This window comes from Scleropages formosus, chromosome 23 (assembly GCF_900964775.1).
Source record: "Scleropages formosus chromosome 23, fSclFor1.1, whole genome shotgun sequence".
In the NCBI taxonomy this organism is placed as follows: domain Eukaryota; kingdom Metazoa; phylum Chordata; class Actinopteri; order Osteoglossiformes; family Osteoglossidae; genus Scleropages; species Scleropages formosus.
The window spans coordinates 18,367,302-18,381,982 of NC_041828.1; the positions used below are offsets into that span (position 1 = coordinate 18,367,302).

General features: G+C 44.4%; 1 protein-coding gene across 1 annotated transcript in view; it reads right to left on the reverse strand.

Moving 5' to 3' along the window:
* carmil1 (capping protein regulator and myosin 1 linker 1) overlaps window positions 1-12,125 on the reverse strand; it is a 57,073-nt gene extending 44,948 nt beyond the window's left edge. Inside the window, exons 1-2 of the mRNA XM_018727204.2 lie at window positions 11,682-12,125; window positions 8,201-8,298 (exon numbers count right to left, since the gene is read on the reverse strand). Of these exons, the coding sequence (XP_018582720.2) occupies window positions 8,201-8,298; window positions 11,682-11,721 (138 nt within the window). The 5' untranslated portion in view covers window positions 11,722-12,125. The remainder of the gene's footprint in view (window positions 1-8,200; window positions 8,299-11,681) is intronic.
* Between the last annotated feature and the right edge of the window lie 2,556 nt (window positions 12,126-14,681).

The window sequence follows — 14,681 nt, forward strand, 5'->3', positions numbered from 1 at the left end:
GTCTACTTTTCAGCCCATTTTCAGTTGTTGAAATATAAATTTGTGTTCTGTGTAAATGTAATGATCACGCGTGTTATAATTGTGTGTTATAAATGGTCGGAAGCCCACAGACCCTGCTCATCACTCAAAGGATGTTATTCTCGCGGTACGAGAATACACACGCAAACGAGTGCCAAAATTTGCTTCCCTATTTTCTCAGTAAGGGGGCATGGTGGCGCAGCGGGTTTGGCCGGGTCCCTCTCTCTGGTGGGTCTGGGGTTCGAGTCCTGCTTGGGGTGCCTTGCAGTGGACTGGCGTCCCGCCCTGGGTGTGTCCCCTCCCTCCAACCTTTCGCCCTGTGTTGCCGGGTTAGGCTCCGGCTCGCCGCGACCCTGCTTGGGACAAGCGGTTTCAGATTTTGTGTGTGTGTGTGTGTGTGTGTGTATGTGTGTGTATTTTCTGAGTTGGTCCAACACTTAGAGCAAAAAGCAAAAGCTCCAAAATGACCCCACTCCGCAGACATTACGCACGGTCTTGATGGAACGAGCGGAAGACCTTTCAGTCGCAGTGTAAAGTCCAGTGCAAAGCAATTCAATGCACTGTTAATTGTTTCCGTTTAACTCCTTCCTCGAGTCATTACGATTATGATAATATTGATATTATCAACGACGTTTAAGATACTAGCGTTGGAGAAGCGCGGAAAGACGTGCAATTACTGCACAGTTAAAGTGTGGGAGGAATCCTGGAAGGGAACAATGGAGAGTAAACAAAAGAGGCAGGGGCCAAACTGGTTGTCTGCCCCCTCCGCGACTAAACACAGGGGAGGTGGAGGGGGGGCTGAGGGGGCTGAGGGAGACTCATGTGCTCTTCCAAACCAGCAGCCTGGGAAAAAGCTGCAAAGCTGCACCCGCACTGGGAAAGGACGTTCGGAGGAGTGAGCTGGAGGTCTTCACTTCCTTGTTACCGCTGCTCCCAAGACGGTTCACATTAACAGAATAAAACGACAATAATTATAGACACAGTACACACACAGTGCTGCTTTTAGAGAGGAGGGGGAAAAGAAAAAAGAAAAAACAGCAGCAGCCTTTAGCAAATAATCTACACTACAAATACTGGCCACAGATACTGTTCACTTTTCCACAAAAATCAAAACTTCAGTTGCTCCCTGAAAAAAACAGAACAAGGGCACCGGTATTGAAAACCTCCCGTTTCCTGCTTTCAAAACACACTCACCGGGTCTGCGCGACAAGTCACAAAGTCACCGTGTATTAATAATGGGCATATTTAGAAAAAACAATAGCGGCCTCTGTATCAGAAACCTGTAAAGGCAGAACTGCCACATCGCTGGGCCTGCAGGGGTCACTTGCTGTTTTCATACATCAAAAGCAGGGTTTTTTTTTTTTCTTTTTTTTGCCAAGCCCAGGCATCTCATCCCACAGTGGAGCTGAAGGTTAAGGAGAAGATACTGGAAAATTCCAAACAAAACACAACAGGTGGCGAAGAGACATGACCTGTAACCACTTGGTATCATAGAGGTTTATTTTCCTCTCCTTCACTATGGATGAGAGTTTTTGTTTTCCTCTCCTCAACTGTCAGCCAGCTTATACGACTACATCTCAACCCTGTTTTCTCCTGTTTTCTCTATTGTACATCACTCTGTTGAGACGAGCGCTCAATAAAAATAAACCAAACGGAATCAAATCACTTCACACATCACATACATTGTAATAACGTCTGACGCGGAACCCAAAGGACAAAACTTATAACGAAGCATAAAACCTGTTTGAACATGACCTCTCAGCAAATCCATTTCCCTGACACATCAGCGGTCAACGCATTTGGCTTTTGAGATCATGACAATTTGCTAATGATCAAAACACAAAATGGGGAGAAAAGGATCCCAAAATTTATTCCTACAGCTGAATAAAACACGCGTCACCACCGGAAATACGGCCACCCACGGAAACCGGAGACTCTCAGCCCGACTGCTGACTTTCCAGAATTACGGGGCTTACTTCCCGCTTAACCCGCAGCTTTGGGAAAACTTCAGAATGAAACTGAAAAAAATAATTTATCCTTACATTTCTCTTTGACTTCTGAAATAAATTGGCAATACAAATTTCACCCAACGCCGCTCAGCAATATCAACAGTCTAAAACTATGACGTAGCCCTGAACTAAAAAGAGGTAGCACATTTTGACATGCAATATTCCATCACGGCATGTGGGAATTTGTGTTTATTGAAGCCTGCTGAAGGATCTAAAAAAAGAAAAAAATCTTAATAAAATTGCTTTCTGGACACGATCGCCAGCATTTCATATAGGTTTAATTTTACAGGATTCTTTGTCTCATTGCTCTGCAACTGTAAATACTGGATGAATCCAGCCCATTAAATGAGATCACAGTCACAATGAGCATTCTGAAAGCTCGCTCTGTCGATCGGAGAAATGCGTGCATTCACTTACAACAAATGATGCTTTTATGATATTGCGCAGGTTGAATTTTATCGCTACCATCGCTTATTCCAACACGAGAGAGCGTGGCTTAGCATCTGGGGGGGAAAAATCCTGGATGATTCTATAAATCCATTTTCTCCTTTAGTGGTTAGGTGCTGCCAGTCCGTTCATGAATACATAACGTAAATATGTGAAAGTCATGACTGACAAAGCATATACGTATTAATTGCCGTTACAAAAATAAAACACAGCGAAACCCCAGTGATTCTCGCATCGACTTTAGGCCTCAGACTGACCCGATGATACTGGTCAATGTCAATCATCTACAGCGAAACATCGACGCCCCGAGCAAACCCAGCTATGGGAGCTTTCTGGCAATAACACTGTCCAAAGGAATCAAACTGAAAGCAGAAGCCCAGCTTGTCCCACGGTGAACTTCGCACTTTGATCACAGTTCAACTGCAGAAAGGGCGTAAAACTGATCTGAACAAAATAGAAATCTCTCGTTCTGCTCTTTTAATTAAAAAAATCACCGCTTTACGCGTATCCATCTGCCACACGTCATTTCACAAACATCGAGTGTCCTTCATCCAGCTTACAGAGTAAAGAACAGAGTAATTCGCCTGCAAAAACAAATAAATCAGTACATGTTATTTCCTCTAATTACACATACGGAAAATTTTCAAAGAAACTATGATTAATGATCATCCTATTAGAGGTGGAGTATTACAATTTTATGTCTTCCACATTGTGCTACATTCACACACAGCTGCTTCACAGCTTCCAACCTAAAGACGGCAAAAAAAATTCCGTTTCACAAATTCTGGCTAAATAATAAAGGGCAAGGAAAGGTTCCAACTGGCAAGTCTCTGAAGTTGACCAGGAAGTTTTGCTCCGTTGGAGGAGAGAAATGCAGAAATAGCTCTGTGAAGGTGGCTACGAAGGTCTGTGGAACACACACTGCTCTGGATAATAGCCTCGGCAAAGGGGTTAAAGCCTAAACGTGAACGTTAGCGTCCTACTTCAACACATCTTACTTGTACTGAAGGCCTCGCTTTTATATTTTTACACTTAGGTGTTCAATCAGTTCTCACCACAATGTTAAATACTGTACCTAACTCTTTATTATCATGCACTACCAGTGAATTCTATCAGATTTCGCAGAAATTTATTTTGTGTCATAGCAATGGGCGAAGACGTATTGAGGGATTTCAGAATTTTTGTTGCTTAATATTATTAGTCTGCATTGCACCCCTAAGGATAACACTGCGGCAAAACTGCCAAAGGTTATTGTGATCGATTGAAGGAATTAAAACATGGTTATAGACACTGAGAGATGATCAATAATTATTACGACTGCCCATCAGCAGCTATGACAGGTGATCGGGCACTAGGATGAGGCAGGTTGGAATTCCTGGTTGCATTCGACACAAAATCCAAATTCACCATCAAGTCAAGACAGGCAGAGCAGGCGGGTTCGAGAGCTCCTGTCAAGACGTAGAATCCAAGAGGTTGTTTTTAAAATAAAGGGAAAAAAAAAAAAAAAAGAGGCATACCTGGAGGACACACATTCTTCAACCATCTGATAGACATCGAAAGCACAGCCACGCAACTGCATAAGCGCTAAGGAATTTCGAAAAATATTCAGGATAGTTAGTGGCTAAAGGCAGCGATGGAAATCCCACTGGTGAGTGACCACAAGTGGACATTCTGCAGAAATGTGCAGCCAACTCGATTTACATTAATTATTATGCTATACAAAGTTCCAAAAAACTGAATTGCTGTATGAGTGTATGACATTGTGAGATTTCATTTTTTAATCAGGCATGTCCAAAGCGATGTAAATGAAACATGCAAGATTAAATATAAACGAAAGTATTCCATCTCACGAAAGACTTAAGTTCAGTATTACCAATACTGATGTAACGAAAAGGTCGATAAATAAAATATATATAAATAAAAAGCAACAAACATGTAAATAAGAAGTTCAGATGTTGTGTACATCCCAGCAGATGCTCTTCAAAAGTCTCAGCAGCTACCGGCAACTATGAAAGTTCACGCATGTTTAGCCGGTGAAGAGACCATTGAGCGATAACAAATCGCTAACGTTTCGTTTGGTCTCGTCCTCCTGCGATTGATTACGTTTACTGTCCTCCGATTCTCTCCAAAAAAAGTGTAGAGCTTCACTCCACTACACCTCACAATGCTGTTGAGCTGTGTACCTGAATATGTACTTTACATGCTCTCCTTGTGTTTGTGTGGGTTTACTACAGGCGCTCTGGTTTCCTCCCACAGTCCAACACCGTGTTTTAGGTGAGAAGGATACTTTAAACTGTATCTAGTGTGTGAGAGAGAGTGAATGAGTGTGTGTAATCAGAGGAGTGGTATTGATTATGAATGAATGACTAAACTATGTGCTTTTCATTCTGCGTTAAAATTAATATGATTTGAACATTGCATAGATGAAGGAACTTGAAATTTTACCCATTTATACAGCTGGAGATTTTTCACATGGAAAAGAACCCCCACGACTGAGAATTCACGGAATACGCCATCTGGGCTCTTAAGGAGCATGAAACTTCTTTCATACACAAAAATATTGTTGTGCTGTAAGGCCAGCAGCTCTTTGGCAAAAGCGCTGAGTCGTAAAAGAGGCGAGGGACGCGATCCAGTCCCAGCGACAAAACAAACAGGAAGAGCAGTTCTCAGGGCCTCTATGTAATGCTTGCATAAAAAAAAGGAAATAAAAAAAAAAAAAAAAATTGGGCAATATTTCAGAGATTACACTGTGTTCTACACCTCCCCCCCGAAGAAAGTGTTTTACCGCTTTCCACAGAATTTTTCCTGGTAAAACTGAACTGTAATTGCAGGCAGAAACTGCAATGACACCACTGATGCTGGTACATTAAAGTCACAGTGAAAAACTGCATGCTTGGATTGGGGGGGGGGGGTGGTGCATGAAAGACCATTTTGTCACAGGGTGACTTTACACGCAGGGTCCACAGCTGAACAGCTGAGCAGCACGCAGCTGGATCCGGTTACGAGCTGGAAGCGGCAGAACCGAACCACGGAAGGAACGGCTCACGCGACTGCGCCGAATCGTCTCGGGTCGGCCGTCTCCCCTTCGCTATTAACATCACGTTTGAATGCGTTCCCTGAGCAGATGCTTTTATCCAAAGCAATTCACGCAGCGAAACCCAAATGAGCGCGTGGAAAAAAAGGTGCGTATCGGAGCTCAGAGATCCTTGGCGCAGCGACACACGGAGAAACTGCAGCGCTAACCCGAGTTCCGAGTTCCGAGTTCATATTCAGACTCGCCGCTACGATTCATCCTGCATTTTGCACTACTGTACATTCTGGATTTGCGTCCTGCGTCACACCCTGGTAGCTGAGCGAACTATTTCGTTAAACGGAAATTTAATCGAGGGGCGTAAGATGACAGCGGGTGCTGCAGAAGTGAAGAACACGATATAACGAGAAGGTTTCTCCTTCAAATCGTGGGAAGGGCAGCACCGCGGTACCAGTCTGTGAGCTCCTCTCCCTACTCCACTAAAATTACGCAACTCTACAAACGAATAAAATACCGAGCTACGTTTATATATCAGTTAAGCAATAAAATGAGAATCATATAATAAGAGACAAGCAACATTTTACAGCTGCATAGGCTACAGTGCGTGAACATGGAAATGGATTAGTTAGAGCATCCTATCCTCTCCTGATGGACGCAGGAAACCTGTTTCCGCACGGAAGACCTGACGGTCCCTGTGGAGTCCAGAAGAACTTTGGCATTTCTTCGTCAATACGCATGTCCTCGAGGGAACGAAACGCTAAAATGCTGACAAATGAGAAAGATTCTCCAGGAACTGTTTTGGCGCTTCTGGTCTTCAAAGATCTTTTTTTTTTTATGTGTGCGTCTATCTCAGATGCAGCGAGGCAGTGTGTAAAGGAGTGGTGGACAAGCCACTAGTGGTCATTTCGTACAAACGAGAGGCCAACTAGTCTGAAACTGCTCGTCCCAACTAACCAGAGCCTAACCCGGCAACACGGGGGCGCAAGACCGGAGGGGACGCCAGTCCATCACAAGGCACCCCAAGCGGGACTCGAACCCCAGACCCACCGGAGAGCAGGATCTGGTCAAACCCGCTGCCCCACCGCACCCACCTCCAACTCTGTTCGAGTGACCCAAATTAAGAAACCGATGTCTCCTCGACGACATGAAACGGAACTAGAAACCGCACACTCTTCAACTTTCAAACCAGAAAATTTGACAGGTTCAAAGTTTGTTGGCGCGGCGAGCGAAAACGAAACGCCACATTTCTCACAGAAATAAAATGTACAGAACAAAAAGTTTCTCTTTCCCATCAAGTTCAGGCGCCTTGTAAATGTTCCGCTTTGAACGTCGAAGTTTTGCGATAGAATTTTTTTCCCTGAAGAAATTTGTTTCTGCCAAGTTCAAGCAGCGTGTAAGCATTTGACTTTGAATGTCAAAAGACTTCAGAAATAAATTTATTTTGCAAAAATGTTGCTTCTTGCCAACTTCAGCCATCGTGTACATATTTGAATGTCATCAGAGTTCGGGAATAAATTTAGTTGGCAAAAATTTTCCAGTTCAATGACTAAAAAACAAACGCTGTGTATATATGTGACTTTGAACGTCAGCGCAGCTCTGAAATACAAGTATTTATGGTTTTTAGCCAACGAATGAATGGCCACAGAAATAAGCAGGCAGAAAAGTGGTGGCCCAGCTCAGCCTAGCTCAGTTCAGCCCAGCTTAGCCTAACCTAGCCCAGGTCAGCCCAGATCAGCCTAACCCAGCCCAGCTCAGCTCAGCCCAGCTCAGTCCAGCCTAACCCAGCCCAGGTCAGCCCAGGTCAGCCTAACCCAGCCCAGGTCAGCCCAGGTCAGCCCAGGTCAGCCTAACCCAGCCCAGGTCAGCCTAACCCAGTCCAGCTCAGCCTAGCTCAGCCTAGCTCAGTTCAGCCCAGCTTAGCCTAACCCAGTCCAGGTCAGCCCAGCTCAGCACAGCCCAGCTCAGCCTAACCTAGCCCAGGTCAGCCTAGCTCAGTTCAGCCCAGCCTAGCCTAACCCAGCCCAGCTCAGCTCAGCCCAGCCCAGGTCAGCCTAACCCACTCCAGTTCAGCCCAGGTCAGTCCAGTTCAGCTGTAGAGTCACCTGCAGTGAAACTGGAGCTCAGAACTGGCCTCTGGGCACAGAGCTGTTGTGAAAGGCGGGAGGAATGCGAAATCTTCCCCTGGCGCGACGCTTTGGAATGCACTGCTCAGAGGAACGTGCCCCCGATGGCCAGCAGCCAGCTGAGCTACGGCCGACTGACACACCTTACACCGCACTACAGCTCCGTGATCACTGAACTCATGGTCCAAGACAGGGATTTGTTAAACTTTAATTAAAAAAAAAAAAAAAAAAAAAAAAATTAAAGAAAGCTCTCAGCTCTTCTTCATGACCCTTTGTAGAATTGGATCTTATTAACTAGGGGGGTTTCTCTGAGCTGTCATCGCCTCCCAAGACTTCATCAACTTCATGTCAGTTGATTTTGCTTGCAGCCACACAGGCTGGCGCTTAATGCAGATAAATGTCTCGACCAAACCGCCGTTCATTTCAAGTGTCACTTTGAAAACTTAATTAAGGGAAATTAATTTCTGTAGCGCAGATTTTTTTTTTTTTTTTTTTTATATGAAGTCCCACATCACAACGAGTGTTGCAGCCTTTGACAAACTGCACAAAGAGCTCATGGAACCAAAACCAACCAGGACTTTGTTTTCCAGCCGATCTCCCTTGGTTTCCAGCTTCACCTTCTTCTTCGTCGTCAGCTTGATCTTCCTGCCCACGGCATCCTTTATACTTTCTAGAACGAAAAAAAAACATCTTAGCAGCAAAGCCTTGGGCTACATGACCACAGTTGCACGTTTAATCCCATAATCCCACACCAAAATAGGACAGAATCTGAACAAATTCAACATCTGCACTAATCACGTTCTAACAGCTTCCTGCCTTTTAACCAAACTTCTGCAGAAAACTCAATTCAGATGTTTGTAAAACATACCGTGGAGAATATCTGCTATAGTCTATGGGACTTGGTTCTGGTTAGTGCTGAAACACACACACACACACATTTTCAGAACCGCTTGTCCCATACGGGGTCACGGGGAACCGGAGCCTAACCCGGCAACTCAGGGCGTAAGGCTGGAGGGGGAGGGGACACACCCAGGACGGGACGCCAGTCCGTCGTAAGGCACCCCAAGCGGGACTCGAACCCCAGACCCACCAGAGAGCAGGACTGTGGTCCAACCCACTGCGCCACCGCACCCCCTCACAGTGCTGAAACAGTAAAAATCAAATGAAAAAAATCACTCTGAAATCTTTCAGAGTCCTGTGTCAGTTTCATATTATTCATTCATTCATTCATACTTTAATACTATTTAGCAGGTGTGGTCTAGACTCATTTCTTTTTATATATGGAGGACCTTAGTAATTAATTTTCATCTGGCAGGTAAAATTATGATCTAATCTGAATGACATCTCATAGATACATAGTCTTTTTGGGGGACCATAAAAAAGCGCTTTCTTACACCGACGGTTATTTATTCTTAGGAAAAGTGGGATCTCATGATAAAGAGACTAAAAAGGCTGCTGACCAACATAATAATCATTCCATCAGTAGGAAAAAGTAGAGCAGAAACAACACTTTGGTTCATATCAGTTTTCTGAGGGATGCAATTCAATTCAAGGTCAAGGGAGCAGTAATCGAAATCATACTGAAAAGAATTTGCATGTTTATCCTTCACACAATATCTGGCAAGTCGTGATTATTTTGATTCAAATATTGCACAGCTTACGAAGAAAACGTTCTCTCCAGTTATATTCTGCTCTGCAGTGTCACAAAGCGATGTCGGGCCGTTATTTCATCAAATAAAACTTAATTCGAAACGTTTGCCCTCGGCAGCCTCTTTTTTCCCCCGACGCCGACGGAACATTTTCGGTCGTATTTAACTCGGGTTCCGCTCTGTGTGGAGTTTGTTTTCCACGCGCCGCGGAAGCTCTGCCCAGCGGTAAAACTGGCCGGCTGAACTGGGTCGGGTCTGTTTTCTCGAAGAAGGGCGTCATTCTGAGGAACTTGGAATGCCAGACAAATCTGAAATTGTCTCAATGACATCAGTGACTGGTTGGCTGCGGCCATCGCTTGGAAACGCCGTGCGGAACTGGGGATGGGGGGTGGGGTGAGAGAAAATCTCCCATCCTGAGTTTCTCCCTGCAAAAAAGATTTGTCCTGAAGCCGCTTTATGAGAAGAACTCGCTGTTGCTAATCGACAAGTACAGACCACACTGCGGTCATATCCACATATCCATATTTGCACTTATAGGGACATTTCAGAGTTGGTTGACATGCTGCAATTCAACTGAGTTCGGTGTCACTCCTGGACACCTTTACTTTACATTTAACATTTATTATTTATTTAGCAGACGCTTTTCTCCAACGCGACTTCCAATGAACTCTATATAGTGTTATCAGCCCACACACCTTATTCACCAAGGTGACTTACACTGCTAGATACACTCCTTACACTGGCTTACTCAGCCATACATCAGTGGAACACACACTGTGTCACTCACACACTATGGGGAACCTGAACAGCATGTCTTTGGAGTGTGAGAGGAAACCAGAGCACCCGGAGGAAACCCACGCAGACACGAGGAGAACATGCAAACTCCACACGGACTGAGCAGGGATTGAACCCACGTCCTCTCACACCACCCAGGCACTATGAGACACACACACACACACACACACACACACACACACACACACACACACACACACACAGTGTTTGCATTCAAGTTAAAGCAAGTGCTCCTTGTGAGCAGATATTCTCCGGCCTGACATTACGAACAGAGAGCTCTTCGATCACTGCTGCAAACCACCAGTTCAACAGTCCTAAAACCCCTTTCCAAACCAGGATTTTGCGCTTGCAAAGCAACTAACAGGCCGATCCAAGACATTCTGCTCCGCACGGGCTCATCCACTCTCCATATTACCAATGAGGCCCACAATTCAGCTTTTTTCTTTTTTTAATTATTAGCTTTACAAACAGCGCCAAATCGCAGCAACAGAGTGAGAAACAGTAAATGGGGAAAAACTGAGAAAACACCCACATAAAGGGCAGAAGGTCAAAAGGTTTTGACATTTTATAGGTGTGATCACGTAGCACCACCTAATATCTTCCAGAAGGATGTTCACACACTCCAGAATTTCCCTTAATCGCCATTCAGATCTTTTTTTTTTCCCCTTATTCAAGCAGAACAGAGTTGAACACTTTGGTCATCCACATATTTAGGCTATGGGACAACTTGGCCGCAGACCAGAGTGGTGCAATACACCTCCCGGCTGAGAATAATGAGCCTATGTTCCGTAACTTCCTCAGAAGAAGAACATGGGTCATGGTTCAACAAGAAATCAGTTTTGACAGTTGTTCACGCTTGGTATTTCGAGGCGACAAAATGTTTGGGCAAAAATGATAATCGCTGATGGAATTTATGAACACAGAGACCATGACATGAGATGAACTGTGACCCTCCCACGATAGAGAGCTTCAACCAAACTCTTTCAGAGAGGGGATCACAACTCATCTCATGTCATGTGTGGATGTGGTTGTGCTGTGGGGGGTTATACCTGTATAAAGGGAGTTCAGTAATTATAATTAGTTACTTAACTGCCTTTAAACAGGTGTAACCCCCCCCCCAAACACTCACACCCCCATCACAACCCCCCACACACACTGCACCATCGCCATTCTCACCGCCAAAAGAAGAAGAAACAAAGTATCACTTTTTCCTAAATGCGAATGATCATAAAAGGAAACTGTTGACCTCTGACATGACATGCGTGACGAAAAATTAACCCTTAGTTTTCACCGTGTCTGAGAGCCGAGCTCATCATCTAGCTCCAGTCGCGCACCATAGTACTGTACCGCCTAAAGCCCTAAGGTAAATGGATTCGGACGCGTTGACAGTAAGTTACCGGACGCTCCGATTTTTTCCAACATCGACTTTTTTTTTTTTTTTTTTTTACTCACTGCGCTCAGTGAACCGCGCCGCTCAAGAGTAACAATGAAACGCACTGTTGTGACAAAAGTGTTTCGATTTTCGCTGCGGTCAAACTTGCCCCAATTTTGCCAAAAGCCCCCGTGTTTGTCCGTTAAAAACGCAGTAAAGGGACTGAGTGTCTCTTACCCAGGAGCTCCTTCGGAAGCTCCGACGCCTCTTCGCTCATGTTTGCGCACTCGGAGGAAGAACTAAGAGGGAAATAAACGCGCCGGGTTTTATATATAATATATAAAAGAAGACAAATCACAGTCCGAAGCGACCGATCGGTCCCGCTGCTCCGCGTTCCTGGTCGTCAGGTGTCGCTGCAGGCGCGGTTATAGGTGGCCTTCCGTGAGCGCGCGCCACACCGCCGCTGCGCTCCGCTGCGCGCACATTGTCACCCGTCACTTTGACTCCCTCTTAAACTCTGGACTGAACAACGTTTTCTATTATTTTTTTTTTCTTTTTTTTCTTTAATTATTCGTAAATAACGGGCGTCATACAACGCGGCGGACGAGGAGCGAAGGTCCGCGCTCCTTCCTAATTCTTCACACAGGAACCGCCCGCCCTGAGCAAACAGAGCCGAGCGGACTCGCGATAAGGAGGCTCTGAACTACCGCTCCTAACAGCCGGGAGCCGACAAACGAACGAAGGGCGACATCTGCTGGTGGCGCCCGGTAGCGGACATTCCAAGGAACTTCGCCGTTCGGCGGTGGCTTGTTGCGCCGCGTTCATCTACCGCGGTTCTCATGAAAGTCGCGCACTCGGATGTGCGAGTGAGGGTCCTGAGCCTGGTCCGGAGCCTGGTCCGGAGCCTATCCCGCAGTGAAAGGCCACAAGGGGAGTGTGCAGTGGACAGAACACCAGTGCAGGCCCGGTAGCCACATACTGTATGCAGTCAATCATTAAGGGCAATTTAGAGTCACCCGTTAACCTGAAGTGCGTGACTTTCCCCTGTGAGAGGAAACCAGAGCACCCATAGGAAATCTGCATAGACAAGGGGAGAACATGGAAACTTCAGAGAATCTGGTCCAGATTGGAACCAAGGCCAGAATCGCACGGGCGCTATGAGACGACGACACACAGTGTTGAGCATGAATGGAATTCTTGTGTTATATGTAAGAAATAATTGATGTTTTCCATTAAAACAAAGCAGTAGCATAAGGAGGTTTTACCCTACCAATCTTTGTGTCTTGTGCTTGTGAGATAGGCTGGGACCGCCACGACCCTGACTTGCACAAGCAGTTAGTCAGTTAGTGAGAACATGCTAATTATAATAGAATTATTATTGTTGTTTTTGTTAATACCTAAATCAATTGCCTTATAGTTGCTTAAGCATAAATCCTGTAATTGAACTAGTATTACTGCACAATTGGTTCAACAAGTAAAAGGTTTTTTCCACTTTGTTCATAAAATACATCAATTAAGAGGGACCTTTATGACCATATTGTACATAATATGTTATTTACTCAGGATGCACACACAGTTATGCAAATTCCCTGCAGAATTACAGAATGTGGATGCCTCGTTCCTGAAAGACAACTCTGCTGATTCATTACAAAAACTTGTTTATTCATCCTTTAAACTTGCTGACTCAGTTGTAAAAGGAATATGCTGATTAAATACATTTATATTTCTGCTGTATGCCAATACATCGCATTATGGTCTCTTGCAAAAATGTCAATAAAGGATACCATACAACTCAATACAATTTCACATTGGATGTATTATGTCAAATCACCACCAAAGACACATCTTTGCTGACAGTTCCATCCAGGGGATGAGGTGGCTAACTCTCCAAAATCAATACCTAGGGAAACATAACACTGTATACAAATAAATTGTGTGTGTGTGTATACAGTATATATACACACACATATAAGTTTGCTATAAATGCTGTCTAGGAGCACAGTGTACAGCAGATTTTTCTGTAGTCAAAAGCATTTCACATCATCTGAAGATTATGGTATCGATCATGAGTTAATGAAAGTTTTTATGTCTGCAGGAACCCACTTCCGTTCCTCCCTTGCCTTGCAAACCACATGCATGGTCATTGAATCCGGGTCATGTTGATGGCACGTCCATCGTCGTCGTCCTCATCAGCGTAGTAAACTGCCTTCTTAGATGCAGATTTAAGCAAAAAAGGAACAAAAAATGGCAATAAGAGTAGGGGAAGGCCTTGGAAGCTCTTGACTCGCACAAGAATCCCACTTCTGACGCAATAGAAGGTGTGTACTGGACTTAACTGTACATCTGCTTACACTGAAGTGCAAAAGACCTGCAAAAATTAAGACTTTGATTTCATATGATATTGTCACCTAGTTCTCTATTCCATTGTTACACACGTTTATGTTCACTTTTTAAAGTAAAAACTGTGGCGTATGTGGTCGATATATCATTAACAGGTCAGGTCATCATTTCATAATGCTCTCATCCAAGCTTTTAAAAGTGTTGCACATTTTCCCTTGAAATAATAAATCAGGACAAATATGCACATAATTTCAGCTCTCGGTGGATTTTTCAAGGTTATGCGTGTAACTGAATACCAAACACATAAATTTTTACGCTTGTCTCTTTACTAATTTGGTAAAGTGACACCAGAGACCCGGCAATTTGTAGCATTTGAAGATGTGATGTAAAAACACAGTACTTTAAGCACAGTGATAATAAGAAACAGAATATTGTGAACTCGGTGCCAACAAGATTCTTCGGAATGAAATAAATACAGATGCAGTACAACGACGAACTTGATGATACATCCAAAAATGAACAAGTTCCTCAAAACCCTGTCCTCTGCTGGAAGGACAAAACCACAGACCAAAGGCAACCCAAAACGTTGTGGTAAAATGTACTGTACAAGTCACGACAGCTATTCGTAAAGAGAAATGCAGTACTTCAACATGAAGTCATCTACAGTAACTTAAACGTGTAAAAATTCCCCGACAAACTCATCTCCCGTTTCCTTCGGTGCACAGGAACTATTTGGTTCTTCGAGTTCACATTTGGTGAGAAAGAGGAGTCGCAGCTAACCGTGAAATGACCGTGATTTCCCTGGACAAAACAAAGTCTTTGATGTTTGGGATTCCTTCTCTTTTCAAACCCCACCGCTTGGCCCTTGTAAAGCATATAAAGGGACAGCTGGTAGTG